The sequence below is a fragment of the Salmo salar genome, chromosome ssa15 (assembly GCF_905237065.1).
Source record: "Salmo salar chromosome ssa15, Ssal_v3.1, whole genome shotgun sequence".
Lineage (NCBI taxonomy): Eukaryota > Metazoa > Chordata > Actinopteri > Salmoniformes > Salmonidae > Salmo > Salmo salar.
The window spans coordinates 40,887,197-40,905,856 of NC_059456.1; the positions used below are offsets into that span (position 1 = coordinate 40,887,197).

At 40.2% G+C, this 18,660-nt stretch overlaps 2 protein-coding genes across 8 annotated transcripts in view; one reads left to right on the forward strand and one right to left on the reverse strand.

The window, feature by feature from the left end:
* LOC106571433 (inositol-trisphosphate 3-kinase B) overlaps positions 1–2,159 on the reverse strand; it is a 58,799-nt gene extending 56,640 nt beyond the window's left edge. Inside the window, exon 1 of one of the 2 annotated variants that reach the window (XM_045695722.1) lies at positions 1,835–2,159. The gene's annotated coding sequence lies outside the window, so the exon portion shown is untranslated. The remainder of the gene's footprint in view (positions 1–1,834) is intronic. The other variant, XM_014144523.2, reaches the window with a different exon arrangement.
* A 2,859-nt stretch (positions 2,160–5,018) lies between these two features.
* The window catches only part of LOC106571434 (atypical kinase COQ8A, mitochondrial), a 32,923-nt gene continuing 19,281 nt past the window's right edge, over positions 5,019–18,660 (forward strand). For 3 of the 6 annotated variants that reach the window (XM_014144527.2, XM_014144530.2, XM_045695725.1), the window contains exons 1-2: positions 5,019–5,187; positions 18,201–18,358. In XM_014144527.2, coding sequence (XP_014000002.2) covers positions 18,218–18,358 — 141 coding nt within the window. In that variant the 5' untranslated portion in view covers positions 5,019–5,187; positions 18,201–18,217. Of the gene's footprint in view, positions 5,188–8,223; positions 8,695–9,760; positions 9,794–17,007; positions 17,119–18,200; positions 18,359–18,660 lie in introns of those variants that run through there. The other 3 variants (XM_045695724.1, XM_014144529.2, XM_045695723.1) reach the window with 3 other exon arrangements.

Consider the following 18,660-nt stretch of genomic DNA (forward strand, 5'->3'; position numbering starts at 1 on the left):
AACTTGCCTATTTACAAGATACAAATCAATGTTCCAAGAAATAATCATGTGTTTGCTTTTTCTCTAGCTTTCTCTCTTTGCTACTTAAAATCTACTGTAGATAATGAGACACAAGAATAGATTTACTTGTTGCCATTAGTATTAAAGAGAGAAAGCAACAAACCATATCAGTATTCACTGTAGTTCTTACTAGTGTTAACTACATTTGTTATGTGTTTGGACCCAAGGAAGAGTAATGGGGATCCCTAATGAATAGAAATACCCTGGATCAGAAGCCAGAATAGCATCAACCCTGGTGAATGTACGTCACACAAACAAAACATTGACTTAACATTTCAAAATGAGTCCCTATTAACTTTACCACACAGAGTTGGGTTTGGGATTTTCCCATGAATGATGTAGGTTCTAAATTAGTTTTAGTTGCTTTGAAAATGACACACATCTCCATACAGTAGATTTTTACACTGACATACCTTGTAGAAAATACTACTGTTCACCTCAAACTGAAATGTCGGTTAACGTGGCATAATGCTTCAATAACAGCAGCAGCGTGGCTCCCCACACAATCCTCCCCAGAGTCCCCACCATCAGCCCACAGCATGGTGAGGGTCTGGAGGCAGAGAAGGGGGGGCTGAGCCAGGCAGGAGATGTCAGCCAACATTAAAGTGGACCAAGTAAGAAGAGAAACAGGCATTCACTGGGACACCATTGTGCCTCTGGCCAGGTGCCTGGGCGGGTCAGTTTCTGTCTACCTAGCACCTCTTTTCCCCAGTCAGACCCACACTGCTCAGAGGCTGGAAATACTGGAAGTGACACTTCCACTATTTATGGAGGGAGTAGCACCTGTGATGGTTCCCATGAACCCTCCATCCTAGTCAGCACTGACTAACTGAACTCCCTGGCTCTCTTTCTATGACCTGGCATTTCCATGGAAATTAGGAAAACAGAGTAAAGAAGGAAAAAAACATGAGGATTTGCCAATGATAAGATAAATCGGGTCCATACAATAAATTGACTGTGGTGACTGTATTTCATTGGGATATTATCAAACTAATATTCAGTGATTTACAAGTTAGGTTTGTTGTGATTATATATTTTTCAACTTTGACAATAATTGGTTCACATGGCATAAAGCAAACGCTCTCCAGTACAATAACACGTGGTAATCTAACGTTACTCTAGCTGCCATGTGGGTTTTACTGCAAGCTCAATTTGACAATGTTGTTATATTGCTTACTGGGATTCACTCATTACCATTATGACATACTTTAGCGAATCGACATAAATATTTTAGCTACTCTTAATCTAATAGCAAAAAGAAACCAATAGCAAAAGTGCAGTAGTTTATAAGCCTTATGCCAATTAGTAACTATCATTAGTAATATTTTCTCTGACCTTGTTTGAAATAATAACACTAATAAACAGATGTATTATTATTGTTATTCGGATTATTATTGTTATTATCATCATCATCATCATCATCATCATTATCCCCAGCATCGTCATAATCACCATCATCATCATTATCTGGGCTATATCTTTACAGTTGAAACATTGTTATAAGCAAGTAACAACTTGCTGCTGTTACTCGGTTGTGCGCAATCAATATTGTTGGCTTATTTCCTTGTTGCCAATAGCTACGTATTTCTTATTCGCAATACTATTTTTGTGAACGGTGTAGGTGTAAATAAAGGCTAAAAAGCTTTAATATAAAGAGCGTTTAATCTAAATAGATTTTACCCACGCAGCTAAATTTTATTTATGCTGACACCTTGCTTGGAAAATTTGAATGACACTAAACAGACTCATTGGAGATGGTAAGAGCAAGTCTTACCTTGTACTAAGACACCTCGTCCTAATAGGAGTCCTATCGAACCCGTGGCTGTCCAACTCTCAAAGCCGTTCAGAATGTCTACAGCACTGAGTGCAATTCAGCGCGATTCAGAACATTAAACATCTCTTAAATTAAGCGGATTTCACAGAGCACACAATCTTCTTATTCCCTCACAAGCAAAAGGAAGGCCAGTTCAAGTATAAATAAACTTTTTCTCCCACAGTGTGTCCAAAATACTTGCTCTTATGACCCCTTGACTTCTTCAACCCTTCGCTTTGGCGTAGTACTTGGCCGTTGTTTGCTTAGTGTACTTCAAAAAGCAGGAAGGAAGTAGACGCTTACATTAATTTCTACGCAACAAGCAGCTTTTCTCTCAATTCTCCAATTGCCTAGAGAAGAAAAAAGCTCGATACGCACACAGCCTTGAGTTTTGACTTCAACGACGACTCTGTTGTCTGGGCTAGTGTATCTGTTTGGGTCATCACATAATAAAACTTAATTGGAGTGACATTTATTCGATAAACCCAGGACAATGATGATTAACTCTTCTTGTTGGTGATATTATAGGCTAATATCACAAAAATATTTAATATCATGTAGGACCAAACAATTCTGCATGTTTTCTATTTTCTTCTGCATTGTTTATATAGCCACAAACCATGCAACAGGTGACATTTTACCTGTCAATATAACGAAATGTTCAAACATTATGGATCATTTATCACTGTTTAATCAAACAGTGTTTTAATTGCTTTATTTGGCTTACCGATTTTACAGCAACTGTTACATTTAATAAATATTATATAGGCTTACCTACAGTAAATATACCTACAGTTGGCTAAATATTAGCATTTTACAACATGATAATATAATGTCCTGCCTGTGCTCTTACATTTACATTTACATTTACATTTACATTTAAGTCATTTAGCAGACGCTCTTATTCAGAGCGACTTACACCATATATTTAGCATATTGCTTGTATTTGCTTATGCTTCTGCTTTATGCTTGTGGCTCTAGGGGTAAGTGGTCAAGGTGGTCATTCCCCCAATGGCTCTTCAACCAGCTTATCAAATCAGACCATACATTCATTATTCTAGTTTGTCTTGTAGGCAAGTTGTTTAAAAAAATGTCTCAATTGTACTTAGAAAAATGTATCATTCATAATAATGTATTTTACTCATATGATACCAATGACCATTTGAACCTTTTTGAAAGCAACTGTAGTAGCCTACCACACAATGTACATTGTGCACAATGTGTGTGAACAGATCTTTGTAAAATGCACAGAGTACTAACTTATCTATTTCATAAATTCAATCAGCCATTTGCTGTTAAGCTGTCATTACTCACCCACGGAAATTCTACCCCATGACTTCGTAGATTAGCAGCCAAACAAATGACAATTAAGTAGAATGAAAGAAGTGTGTCAGCTGGCAGAATAAACTGGAGGGAAGATACAGTACAACACTAGTGGCCTTTCTGATTTGAATGGGCCGGCTGCCTGATAGGCGGTATGAACATCTATATTTCATCCCTTAAGATTTCAGACCAGGTTAAGTCATTGTGGCTGTGAAATGAACACGATTGCCTCCTGTTTGACAATATTAGTGTCTGTTTATGCACAATGTCCAGCTTGCAGCCCCACACAACTCTGACACTTTTATGAAGTTACTAAGGAGAGAACATTTACACACGCTTTAGACACATAGTCACAGATCTACTGTGGTGTATACTTCATCAGAACAACATAAAAATAGACATTTCTGATGCCAAGAAAGTAAGATTGTATTAAACCACAGCACATAAACACTGGGAAAAAGGTGTGGAACGATGAATTTTGATGTAAATGTTTGCATATGCACGTGTGTGATGTGAATGTTTACAGACGCACGTGTGTGTGTGTGTGTGTGTGTACACCTTACAAGTGGTCATAAACATGAAATTAACTTTCTAATGTGTGCACCTGTCATACACAGACATCACATCATGTGACCTTTCTATGCCCCATAAGGAGGGTATCATGAGGTGAACTTTGAGACAATAGCCCTGTGTGTCAATAAAGACCACATGGAAAGCTATGGCTGCAGGGCACTACCCAGATCTGTTGTTGACTGAGGTAGAGAAAAACAATCTATATCTGTCCCTGACCTACGCAGATGTTGGTGGTAATCATTTGTCAAATGTCAGATAAAGTGCACTGTGCATGGTCTCTCTTTTAAGTATTAACAATACATGTCATGGAGGGTGACTTTATCCTGTGATTGATCGAATAAAGAAAAGAAGTGCCAGAGTGGAGAGGGCTTGTAATTCAATTTTTCAACTGCCTGAATGATAGCCATATTGACGATAAGACATTCTATAGATCAACAACAGAATATGGTTCATGAAGCTGTTATGGCTACTGCATAAATACAGATTCAGATTATGAACTATATAAATAGACTAGATACAAATATGAACTGAATGAAAACGTGTAGTCCAATTCCCGAAATTCGTCAACACTTATTGTTCTCGCAACAATATTTTACAAAGGTGATGTAATTTGCCCGTCACGTACGCCATCTCTTGACTGATATTGGTACAGCAAATGTGTAAACGTTATTAGAAGATGAAAACTTTCGAAAAACCACCAGCAGGAGGCGGTAAATATTCACAATAAAAACCTGTCTTTTAAAAATTCCAAATCAAATGCATTTATAAAGCCATTTTTACATCAGCAGATGTCAAAAAGTGTTTATACAGAAACCCAGCCTAAACCCCCAAAAAGCAAGCAATGCAGATGTAGAAGCACGGTGGCTGGCTAGGATAAACTCCCTAGAGAGGCAGGAGCTTAGGAAGAAACCTACAGAGGAACCAGGCTATGAGGGTATAATTTAATTTGATGGTCTTCTAGACAACTACATTCCTGTAAGAAATCAATTGATCCTCTGTGACTTGTATCTCTCTAATAGACACGTTTAGTTTGTGAACTATGACTTTTTTGATCCACGACAGAGGTCTATCTATTCTCATGTGTAACTGTACATTGTTAAAAGTAGCTTCTTTATTTTTCTCTGACCAGAGCAAAGACGTTCTGACTTTTCATTGGCTTTAAACTCGGAGAGTACACCCTTTTCTTGGAAGATTGGCTAATGAGGGGTCAGGATTCAGCCACCACCTCTCCAAAACCTGCTTCCCTTAGCGCACGACCAATAGGAAGTGTTTAGGGGCGGGGTAAAAACCCTCTCACCATCACGGTTTAGCGTAGGTAAACAGCGTTTACCTCATGGTGGAAGACAAGACGCACTGTTTAGGCCTTTAGGGGACGAGGTAGCATTGAAAAGACAACCAGACATTCGCAATTACTGGGGGTAAGTGTATTATTTTCCATATTACAAGTAGCATAATGGAATAAATACGTATTACTTTGACAATTTGGACATTGCAGCATTGGCGAAAAAAACATCTAATCTGCCTTGAAACTTGACCTAATTCTCAACTCCACGATATGTAGCTATTGTAACTAGCTACGTCACATCTGAGTTGAGAATAGCTGGCTAATGTTATCAGAATAGCTTTATAGTTTATCCTAATGTCGGTGAACACAAACAACCTAATGTTAGCTAGTTTACTTACGTCGTGTCGAAATATTTTTAAGTCTTTGACGAAATCCAAACATTTTTACTGGCCACTTCACCTGCTTAATCGATGTTGTTGTTTTCTTGTTTGTCTGGACTCAGTCATGATGCACAGTGGAAGTAATACAACATGTAACTAACTGGCATCAAACGTTTATGTGCGCCAGAAAGCAAGCGTACAGTAAGGTCGAATCTTCTGGCTAATGCATTCTCTGCTAGCTGGTGTGACATTTGGCCAACAGTAGGTCATTTGTGCACATTTTCCTGCATGCATTTCAATCAGTTTGTAGACGTGAATGACATCTGTGTTTTGAAACAGTCAATTTCCAGAATAGGCAGAGTAATCACACCTTGACTACTGTTCAGTCGTGTGGTCAGGTGCCACAAAAAAAGGACTTGGGAAAATTACAATTGGCTCAGAACAGGGCAGCACGACTGGAGAGATTGACTTCATCACTACTTTCGGCTCAGACACCCATATATGCCCCACATGACATGCCACAAGAGGTCTCTTCACAGTCCCCAAGTCCAGAATAGACTATGGGAGGCACACAGTACTACATAGAGCCATGACTACACAGAACTCTATTCCACATCAAGTAACTGATGCAAGCAGTAAAATTAGATTTAAAAAACAGATAAGACCTTATGGAACAGCAGGGAATGTGAAGCAACACAAACATTGGCACAGGCACACACACGATAACATGCACACTATGCGTACACATGGCTTTAGTACTGTAGATATGTGGTAGTGGTGGAGTAGGGGCCTGAGGGCACACAGCGTGTTGTGAAATCTGTGAATGTAATTTATTTTAAATTGTATACACTGTCCTAATTTTGATGGACCCCAGGAAGAGTAGCTGCTCCTTTGGCTAATGGGGATCCATAATATATACAAATCATGAGCATTAAGAAGGATCATCTAAGCTATATTGGTAGTTTTGCCTGAAGGACAAAGCTCTGTCAATGGTCACAAAGGCCAGGGCTAGAAGAGGAGCTCAGCTGGCCCATAAACAACATTCTGTACCAGTGTCAGTCGTGCCACATGCAGACTACAGGCCTGGTTATTTTCAAAGTGGAGGACTACCTACCAGTATGTGTCTGCAAATAGGCTACATTAAATGTGTATGCATTATTAAAATACTGTAGCAAGGCAGATACTGTTTGTCCTTTACTGTCAGTGAAATGAAATGGATACTATGCATTGCACACTGTATAGTGTGAGGACATTGAATTGTACAGTACAAGCTTTGAATGTCATACTATAAAGCAGATAGTTTGCTTGATTGGGTTGTTAACCAACTGCATTGCCTTCTTTTCATGGTTTGTAACTTAAAATTCTGGATGTAGCGCTTAACTTGTCTCGTATTCTTATCAATGGTTGCTTTTATCAATGTGATCAATAGAGAAAGCAGTGATACTTAATGCAATCATACTGTAGTTGCAGATGAAATGTCATGTTGATTTTGGTGCAGAGGCCACCTCAAGGAGAGGGAGAAGAGCGAGCTATCTTGTTATGTTGAACGTCAAGTGGCAGCTATGGTATGTGCTATAGGTCAAGGTCCAATCCAAGGTGTCATTAGATAAGATTGATGGCATGTAGGCCTCCCGAGTGACGCAGCGGTCTACGGCACTGCATCTCAGTGCTGGAGGCGTCACTACACACCCTGGTTTGATTCCAGGCTGTATCACAGCCAGCCGGGATTGGGAGTCCCATAGGGCGGCGCACAATTGGCCCAGCATCGTTAGGGTTTGGCCGGGGTAGGCCGTCATTGTAGATAAGAATTTATTCTTAACTGACTCTCAGACTCAGGCCATGAGAGAACTGGGACATTTTCAGCTTCCAAGAATTGTGTACAGATCCTTGCGACATGGGGCTGTACATTATTATGCTGAAACATGAGGTGATGGCGGCAGATGAATGGCATGACAATGGGCCTCGGGATCTCATCACGGTATATCTGTGCATTCAAATTGGGCAACCAATGTTGTGAACAGAGTGCCCCATGGTGGAAGTGGAGTTATGGGATGGGCAACCATAAGCAACGGACAACAAACACATTTTATCGATGGCAATTTGAATGCATAGAGCTCACTGTATTTGGCTGCTCTTCATAATCATAACCACTTTTTCACCCTGGCTTCCGCTATCTGATATGTCCTGTTGTTTACACTCAAGTAGCCTATGTCATGAGGAAAGGCCATTGTTGCCGTGCAGAGCTAGGCACGTGGGCTCTTAGACTGGCAGGAACAATAGGAAAATTGTGGTGATATATTGGATAGTAGTGTAGGTGAATGTAAACAGCACAAATGTGGAAGATAACAATTTCCACTGCTAAAAATATTATCTTCAGTTATACAAGCTGTTCCTCTTTATCAAATGGGAACTTGCACAATTCAGCCTTCTATTTCATAATCAACTGTAGCTTGGCAATATCCTTATGTTTTGCAACAGATTGACACAAACACATTCCTTCTCTGAATACCAACGTGCATGTGGATCAGGCTCTGACCTACAGACTGCTTTCAATTAATTGTCTTACAAAAACATTAATTGACCTCAAAGGAATAAGCCACTCAACAATCCTTTGGTATTTAAAAAAATTTGTCCGCTGGTTAATACAGTCCCAAAATGTTTTGCATGTCAGCAGTCAAGTTTCAAGCTATATGCTGCGTTTAAAAAAAAAAAAAAAAAAAAACTGGGAACTCGGAAATCTCCGACTTCAGTGCATTCAAGACAACTGGGAACTCGGGGAATAAAAAGGTGCTCCGACTGGGAAAAAATTGTTTTGAACGGACAACCAACTTTTCCTCCTTTGACTTGAGCAACAATACATCCTATTGGTCCATATGCAGTTGTGTTGAGGCTTGGCATCACCCATACAGCTGTAAGAAATAGGCCTACTGAATAACTATGCTAAATCATAAAGCAGTGGAATGCTATGGCACTCCCACATGCCTAGCCTAAACCGGTTCATTGTGAGTTGAACTGCCAAGGTACAGATAGGTGTTTCCTCCTACTCCCTTCGAATCACCCTCAGCGGGTTGGGAACAACCGGATGCATCTGGTTTTCAAGGGAAATCGACGCGACTAAAGCTTCTGGACGTTAACAAGGCGACACTCCACAGCATTTCACTTGCATTTGTGAATAATAATAGTAAAGTAGTATCACATTTATAGTAAAATAAATGCTGCAGTAGCAGTTTAAGTATTTCCGCCATTTTGTTTCATAGCTGGTAAGTTAATTGCACAAAGTCAAAACTATGAATCCTATATAGCCTATTCCACTTCGTGCTGTAACACTGCCTGGCTGGGGCTGTGCGCAAGTGAAGAGCTGCGCACAGACATAAAAGTTGATTTTCATTTACTTGAACTGTTTCTTGGCTATTTACATTGTTTTGTTCAAGTTAGGTTGTTTGTCTATGTTTGAGTTTCAACTGCTAGGGAAGAGAAGACAACGCTTCTACTAGTCAGACTCAATCTCACAGGCACAAACATGTCGTGTCGCGCTACCACGGTAACCTCCAGCCCTTAAATATCTGTGAAATTTTGGTTAATAGACATTACTTGTTACTAGTAATACATGTATTGTTTTAGAAACATTACAAAGCACGCTCATCTGTTTTTTTGTGTTATGTTGGTGCAATTTTAGCAGGGGAAAATATATATATTTTTAATCTACCTGCCACAGTGGCTGGTGGACCAAAAAGTTAATGTTATGCCCTGCTCCCTTTGTACTCTACCACAGCAGCTCACACTAGTTTTACACCTCACTATCCCTGAGTCAGATTATTTACTGCAAACCTACTTGTAGTTACACTGCATACAACCTCTGCTTTTTATTTCTAGCTGGTGTCACATAATACGTCTTGAGATTTGGATGAAAGTGCTGGAGCTGCTCTCTGCCAAACTCCAAGAGTAGGTCTTAAATCAGACTTGAAAGAGCCTGTCACTTCACTGGCATGGGTGCATCTCATTGGAACTCATAAGGAACTCATGGCTCAGTCATGGTTCCTATTACTGTATCTGATCTCAAAAGGTAGCCTCACTGTGGAGAACCAGAGATACAGAACACAGTTAATGTAACCCAGACGAGACTTGTACTTATTGAGTTAGGAGAAGGGTGTGCCAATCACATGCATACTAAACAAGCCTCACATGCACTGCAGTCGTCTCAAATCAGCCCCACATCCCCTAAGCACGTGTGGTCGCGCACACACACACACACACACACATTACATGCCTGTGTATTGCAATTCCCCACCTTCCTCCATTTTGTTGTTTTATTTGTCATGTACAGACGTGAGAGTCGGGGTCAGGTCTGAGCAGCAAAAGGTAGGATTATTTTAGTGCCAGCCAGAAAGTCATTTTGGGAGATTTTATCTGAAGCAGAGTAGCCTGTGTATATGTGCTAGAGGTCGACCGAATTAATCGGCATGGCCGGTTAATTAGGGCCGATTTTCAAGTTTTCATAACAATCGGTAATTGTCATTTATGGACGCCCATTACATTGCATTCCACGAGGAAACTGCATGGCAGGCTGACTACCTGTTACGCGAGTGTAGCAAGGAGCCAAGGTAAGTTGCTAGCTAGCATTAAACTTCTAAAAAACAATCTTCACATAATCACTAGTTAACTACACATAGTTGATTATATTACTAGGTTAGCTAGCTTGTCCAGATTTGACCATATTAATGACCAAATGCTCATATTTCTGTGCTTATTATAATTAAGTCTATGATTTGATAGAGCAGTCTGGCTGAGCAGTGGTAGGCAGCAGCAGGCTCGTAAGCATTCGTTCAAACAGCACTTTACTCCATTTACCAGCAGCTCTCAGCAATGCTTGAAGTACAGCGCTGTTTATGACTTCAGGCCTATCAACTCCTGAGATTAGGCTGGCAATACTGAAGTGCCTATTAGAACATCCAATAGTCAAAGGTATATGAAATACAAATGGTATAGAGAGAAATAGTCGATAATTCCTATAATAACTACAACCTAAAACTTCTTAACTGGGAATATTGAACCACCAGCTTTCATATGTTCTGAGCAAGGAACTTAAACGTTAGCTTTTTTACATGGCACATATTGCACTTTTACTTCTCCAACACTGTTTTTGCATTATTTAAACTAAATTGAGCATGTTTCATTATTTATTTGAGACTAAATAGATGTTATTTATGTATATTAAGTTGAAATAAGTTCATTCAGTATTGTTGTAATTGTCATTATTACAAATATATACACACAAAGTTAAAGTCGGAGGTTTACGTACACCTTAGCCAAGTACATTTTAAACTACGTTTTTTACAATTCCTGACATTTAATCCTAGTAAAAGTTCCCTGTCTTAGGTCAGTTAGGCTTACCACTTTATTTTAAGAATGTGAAATGTCAGAATAATAGTGTAGAGAATGATTTTTCAGCTTTTATTTCTTTCATCACATTCCCAGTGTGTCAGACGTTTACATACACTCAATTAGTATTTGGTAGCATTGCCTTTAAATTGTTTAACTTGGGTCAAATGTTTTGGGTAGCCTTCCACAAGCTTCCCACAATAAATTGGGTGAATTTTGGCCCATTCCTTCTGACAGAGCTGGTGTAACTGAGTCAGGTTTGAAGGCCTCCTTGCTTGCACACTTTCAGTTCTGCCCACATTTTCGATAGGATTGAGGTCAGGGCTTTGTGATGGCCACTCCAATACCCCGACTTTGTTGTCCTTAAGCCATTTTGCCACAACTTTGGAAGTATGCTTGGGGTCATTGTCCATTTGGAAGACCCATTTGCGACCAGGCTTTAACTTCCTGACTGATGTCTTGAGATGTTGCTTCAATATATCCACATCATTTGCCTTTCTCATGATGCCATCTATTTTGTGAAGTGCACCAGTCCCTCCTGCAACGAAGCACCCCCACAACATGATGCCGCCACCCCCGTGCTTCACGGTTGGGATAGTGTTCTTCGGTTTGCAAGCCTCCCTCTTTTTCGTCCAAACATAATGATGATCGTTATGGCCAAACAGTTCTATTTTTGTTTAATCAGACCAGAGGACATTTCTCAAAAAAATACAATCTTTGTCCCCATGTGCAGTTGCAAACTGTAGTCTGGCTTTTTTTTTATGGCGGTTTTGGAGCAGTGGTTTCTTCCTTGCTGAGCGGCCTTTCAGGTTATGTCGATATAGGACTTGTTTTACTGTGGATATAGATACTTTTGTACCTGTTTCCTTCAGCATCTTCACAATTTCCTATACTGTTCTTTGATTGATTTGCACTTTTCGCACCAAAGTATGTTCATCTCTAGGAGACAGAACGCGTCTCCTTCCTGAGTGGTATGACGGCAGCTTGGTCCCATGGTGTTTATACTTGTGTACTATTGTTTGTACAGATGAACGCGGTACTTTCAGGTGTTTGGAAATTGCTCCCATGGATGAACCAGACTTGTGGAGGTCTACAGTTTTTTTCCCTGAGGTCTTGGCTGGTTTCTTTTGATTTTACCATGATGTCAAGCAACAAGGCACTGAGTTTGAAGATAGGCCTTGAAATACATCCACAGGTACACCTCCAATTGACTCATGCTAATTTACATCATTTATCAGAAGCTTCTAAAACCATGACATAATTTTGGGGAATTTTCCAAGCTGTTTAAAGGCACAGTCAACTTGGTGTATGTAAACTTCTGACCCACTGGAATTGTGATTAATTGAAATAATCTGTCTTTAAACAGTTGTTGAAAAAATTACTTGTGTCATGCACAAAGTAGATGTCCTAACTGACTTGCCAAAACTATAGTTTGTTAACAAGACATTTGAGGAGTGGTTGAAAAACGAGTTTTAATGACTCCAACCTAAGTGTATGTAAACTTTCGACTTCAACTGTATATATAAAAAATGCCCGATTTAAAAAAAAAAAAAAAAAAAAAAAAAAAAATTATAATAATAATACAAAAAATTGTTTTATTAGAAAAATATAATAATAAAATACAGATTTGTATCGGCTTTTTTTGGTGTTCCAATAATCGGTATCGGCGTTGAAAAAAATCATAATCGGTCGGCCTCCGATGTGTGGTGTGGGTGGTTTGTGAGTGCAGGGGAGGTCTGGCTGGCTAGTGTGCAGTAGATACTCTGTTGCCAAATTAATGAGGCCAAGTTATGGTGGTGACCTTGTTTCAGATTTCAAATCTTGGAGTGATGGTGTCCTTGAAATGAAATTGTATACTGTGCCTTCAGAGTGTATTCACACCACTTTACCGTTTCTTCATTTTTTTGTTGTCTTACCACCCGAATTTAACATTTTCTTAAATTGAGATTTTTTTGGTCACTGGCCTACACACAATACCCCATAATGTCATAGTTAAATAATGTTTTTTTATATACATTTTTTTTATATACAAATGAAAGAAAAATAAAGCTGTATTTATACTCCTTTTATGGCAAGCATAAATAAGTTCAGGAGTAAACATTTGTTTAACAAGTCACATAAGTTGTATGGACTCACTCTGTGTGCAATAAGTGTTTAACATGATTTTTGAGTGACTACCTCATCTCTGTACCCCACACATACAATTATCGGTAAGGTCCCTCAGCCGAGCAGTGAATTTCAAACACAGATTAAACCACAAAGACCAGGGAGGTTATTAATTACACTTTGGATGGTGTATCAATACACCCAGTCACTACAAAGATACAGTTGTCCTTCCTAACTCCGTTGCTGGAGAAGAAGGAAAACGCTCATGACAGAGTGAAAAGAACGAAGCCTGTACAAAAAAATATTCCGAAACATGCATTCTTTTTGCAACAAGGCACTAAAGTAATACTGCAAAAATGTAGCAAGGCAATTCACTTTTTGTCCTGAATACAAAGTGTTATGTTTGGGGCAAATCCATTACAACACAATACTGAGTACCACTCTCTATATTTTCAAGCATTGTGGTGGTTGCACCATGTTATGGGTATGCTTGTCATCATTAAGGACTGAGGAGTTTCACGTAAAAAAAAATAAAAAATAAAAAGTTGAATTTTGCACAGGCAAAATACTAGAGGAAAACCTGGTTGTCTGCTTTCCACCAGACACTGGGAGATGAAGTCAATAACCTACAACACAAGGCCAAATCTACACTGAAGTTGCTTACCAGGAAGATGGTGAATGTTCCTGAGTGGCTGAGATACTGTTTTGACTTAAATCTATAGCAAGACCTGAAAATGGTTGTCTAGATTTTTAGTGATAGGGGGCAGTATTCGTAAATTCGGATGAATGACGTGCCCAAAGTAAACTGCCTGTTACTCAGGCCCAGAATCTAGGATATGCATATACTTGGTAGCATTGGATAGAAAACACTCTGAAGTTTCTAAAACTGTTAAAATAATGTCTGAGTATAACAGAACTGATATGGCAGGCGAAAACCCGAGGAAAATCCATCCAGGATTTTTTTGATGTGCGTGGTTTTCCATTGAATGCCTATTGACTATAATGGGTTAGGGCCCAGATTGCAGTTCCTATGGCTTCCACTAGATGTCAAGTCTTTAGACATGGTTTCAGGCTTGTTTTCTAAAAAACGACAAAGAAAAAGACCTTTTGGTCAGGGGACTAGGGAATCATGCCGTACTGGTTTGCGTACGTGACTGTGTGTGCGCCTTTCGTTCTTTTTCCTTTCTATTGAATACGCTATTGTCCGGTTGAAATATTATCGATTATTTAGATAATTGACACCCTGAGGATTACTTACAAACATCGTTTGACATGTTTCGACGAACTTTACCGGTACTATTAGGCTGTATTTGTCTGCATGTTTTGACCGCCTTTGAGCCAGTAGATTACTGAACAAAACGCGCCAACAAAACAGAGTATTTGGGATATAAAGAAGGACTTTATTGAACAAAAGGACCATTTGTTATGTAGCTGGGACCTTTGTGATTGCAACCAGATGAAGATCTTCAAAGGTAAGTGATTTATTTTATTGTTATTTCTGACTTTCGTGACTCCTGCTTGGTTGGAAAATGTTTATGCTTTTGTGTGCGGGGTGCTGTCCTCAGATAATCACATGTGATGCTTTCGCCATAAAGCCTTTTTGAAATCTGACAAAGCGGCTGGATTAACAAGAAGTTCATCTTTTAACCAATGTATAATACTTGTATTTTCATGAATGTTTATTATTACTATTTCTGTAATTTGAATTTGGCGCTCTGCAATTTCACCGGATGTTGTCGAGGTGGGTCGCTAGCGGCACGCCTTGGCAAAAGAGGCTAGCTATGATCAACGACCAATTTGACAGTGGCTGAAGTTTTTGAAAAGAATAATGGGCAAATGTTGCACAATCCAGGTGTGGCAAGCTCTTAGACACCTAGAAAGACTCAACTGTACTCGCTGCCAAAGGTGCTTCTATAAAGTATTGACGTGTGTACTTATGTAAATGAGATTTCTGTATTTCATTTTCAATAAATTTGCTAAAACAACAACCAGACAGTCCTAGCAAAATTATTTATTGAGAAATTGCTCTTTGCTAATGTAACAGATGTTATCGTACCTCTCTTGCATTGTATTTTTAAAGAACGGACTGTCCAGCCAGTGAGCCCAGTTGATTGGTAGTTTACTCTGACGATAGACACAAGGAACCACATTAAATGTGCAGGACAACAGTATGTTGATGGCTGTAGACTCGTGAGTCGTCGCTTGCATGTCAATATCAGACGGGGTATTTTGAAGTCAAACATAACAATGACAAAAATAGTACTAAATACAATAAGTGTAATAAGTACCTGACGATAGACACAAGGAAGCATATTAGATGTGCAGGACTCCCGAGTGGCACAGTGGTCTAAGGCACTGCATTGCCGTGCTTAAGGGTCACTATAGCCCCGGGTTGGATCCCAGGCTGTGTCACAGCCGGCCGTGACTGGGAGACCCATGAGGCGCCACCCAATTGGCCCAGAGTCGTCCTGGTTATGGGAGGGTTTGGCTAGCCTTGTCCCATCGTGCTCTAGCGACTCCTTGTGCAAGCTGACTTTGTCGTCAGTTGGATGGTGTTCCCTCCGACACATTGGTGCAGCTGGCTTCCGGGTTAAGCAAGTAGTGTGTCAAGAAGCAGTGAGGCTTGTCAGGGTCGTGTTTTGGAGGAAACATGCTATCGACCTTTGCCTCTCCCGAGTTCATAGGGGAGTTGCAGCGTTGACACGACTGTAACTACCATTTGGATATCATGAAATTGGAGAGAAAAAAGTACAAAGAAAAAAAGATGTGCAGGATGATAGTATGTTGATGGCTGTAGAGCTAGGATTTGTCTGTTAGCATGGAAATTACACGCATTAGCTCCCTGCTAATTCAGTTAAGTGTTGGTCCCATGTTTCATGAGCTGAAATAAAAAAAATCCTGTGTAGATAGTGAACTCGTACACATTTTAAATATGAAAGTAGTGAACAGTGTTTCAGAGCGTGACCTACCGCTTGCATGTCAATATCAGACTGGGGAGAGTTTACATTTGCGATCTCCGCCAATCAGAAAGCGTGACCAATTGCATAATATCATAATGATACAGTGCATTCAGAAAGTATCCAGACCCCTTCACTTTTTCCACATTTTGTTACAGCCTTATTCTAAAATTGATTTAATTGTTTTGTTTTCCTCAGCAGTCTACACACTACCTCCATAATGACAAAGCAAAAACAGTTTTTTAGAAATGTTTGCAAATGTATAACAAATTAACTGATATCACATTTTACATAATTATTCAAACCCTTTACACAGCTTGGCACACCTGTATTAGGGGAGTTTCCCCATTCTTCCCTGCAGATCCCCTCAAGCTCTGTCAGGTTGGATGGGGAGCGTTGCTGCACAGGTCTCTCCAGAAATGTTCGATCAGGTTCAAGTCCGGGCTCTGGCTAGGCCACTCAAGGACATTCAGAGACTTGTCCCGAAGCCACTCCTACGTTGTCTTGTCTGTGTGTTTAGGGTCGTTGTCCTATTGGAAGGTGATGAGCAGTGACTGGTTTCCTCCAGACATGCTTGGCATTCAGGCCAAAGAGTTCAAGCTTGTTTTAATCAGACCAGAGAATCTTGTTTCTCATGGTATGAGAGTCCTTTAGGTGCCTTTTTGGTCGTGCTTTTTACTGAGGAGTGGCTTCCGTCTGGCCACTCTACCATAAAGGCCTGATTGGTGGAGTGCTGCAGAGGTGGTTGTCCTTCTGGAAGGTTCTCCCATCTCCACAGAGGAACTCTGGAGCTCTTGTCAGTGTGACCATTGGGTTCTTGCTCACGTCCCTGACCAAGGCCCTTCTCTCGATGGCTCAGTTTGGTCGGTCTGCCAGCTCTAGAAAGAGTCTTGGTGGTTCCAAACTTCTTCCATTTAAGAATGATGGAGGCCACTGTGTTGTTGTACCTTCAATACTGCAAAGAAATGTTGGTACCCTTCCCCAGATCTGTGCCTCAACACAATCCTGTCTCTGAGCGCTACGGACAATTCTTTAGACCTCATGGCTTGGTTTGCACTGTCAACTGTGGGACCTTATATAGACAGGTGTGTGTCTTTCCAAATCATGTCTAATCAATTGAATTTACCACAGGTGGACTCCAATCAAGTTGTAGAAACATCTCAAGGATGATCAATGGAAACAGGATGCACCTGAGCTCTTTCGAGCTTCATTGCAAAGGGTCTGAATAGTTATGTAAACAAGGTATTTGCAAAAATGTTTATCACCCTGTTTTTGCTTTGTCATTATGGGGTATTGTAGATTGGGGATAGTTAATTATTTTTTAATCCATTTTAAAATAAGGCTGTAATGTAACAAAATGTGGAAAAAGTGAAAGGGGCTGAATACTTTCCGAATGCACTGTATGTAACTTCAACCAACCAATAGGGATACATAAACATTGAATACTTATTTCTGCAACCAACCATGTTACACTAAGAAGCACTTTTTTTTTCTCATTTTAATTGATTTTCAATCACAGAAAGTTAAGGTACTTCATTGTTACCCAGAAATGATATTGAGATGGATTGCTGCATCTGACCTTTAAGGCCAACCCAGTTATGTAATTTACAGCAATGAAAAGGGCAGATATTACACTTTTCAGTGGCCTTTCTCTATTTCACTCACTGCTGGAAGAAACTTGTGGGTATGACTCTACAATATAGCTCAAAAGAATTAATAATAAGGTCCGGCACTGAGAGCCAGGCAAGGGCACTTTCCATGCGAAGCCTTCCTGTTTCCTTCCAGATAATCTTACTGTAAAGCTGAAACATGCTCATGTTTGTTATGTAACACCTGTTATTCCCGGTGTAGCGTTGGAAGTCGTTACCTAAAGGTTTGTCCCCTTGAGTGAAAACATGTTTACCTTTGCGAGGTTGTCTTGGCTGTGATGAGCGTTGATAACAGCTGTGTTTTGCTGCCTGCCCGACCATGCACTCTCTAGTTGTTGACTGACAGCAGTGCTGACCTGATAGCTGGCTATTAGCATGTGAGACTTAAACCTCAGCCAATGGCCTGTAGTGGTGTGACTTTCACGTCCTCCGATAGGCCATTGGTGACCGTACACGATTTTTATTCCACCAGTATGATTAATCTCCTTTCCCTTTGTCACACGGTTATATTCACTGTTGAATTGACATTTACTGTTATGAAGGTTTGTCTTAGATTATACACAGACTTTCAGCACGACTACTTTCAGTACATCTAGCCTCACTGTTGAATGTATGTACATACTGTCGACTTTATGTAACCCCCTTTTATGTAATCTTTCCACGTCTCTGTTCTAGGTGTGAGGGAGACCATCATGGCAGGCGACATGATGTTGGTGATGCGTGGCTTGACCAAGCTGAGCCAGGCCATCATGGAGACTCAGGCCAACACTCTGCGTAATGGAGGAGCCCAGGCCATGGCCCAGAGCATGGGAGTAGCCATGCAGAAGATGCAGGTGGGCACAGCAGGAGATGAATGGGGGTAGTGGACAACCGTGATTGTTACAAAGATTCTGTATTTTTCATTGTCAGGCAACACCACCTCCAGTAGCCAGATCTAAAATGGATGATAGAGCTTCAGTGTCAAATAGCTTCCTATCCTTCCTTTGTGCCTAATCTAATTCAGAGTAAGCGCAACAAAAGGTTGATTCATAGAGTTTTGGAATATTATCATGGCTGAGTTATTTGATCGGAATAGTACAATGGAGAACTAAGCCCCCACAAAGCAAAGCATGCTGGGATGTAAATACAGTTTGAC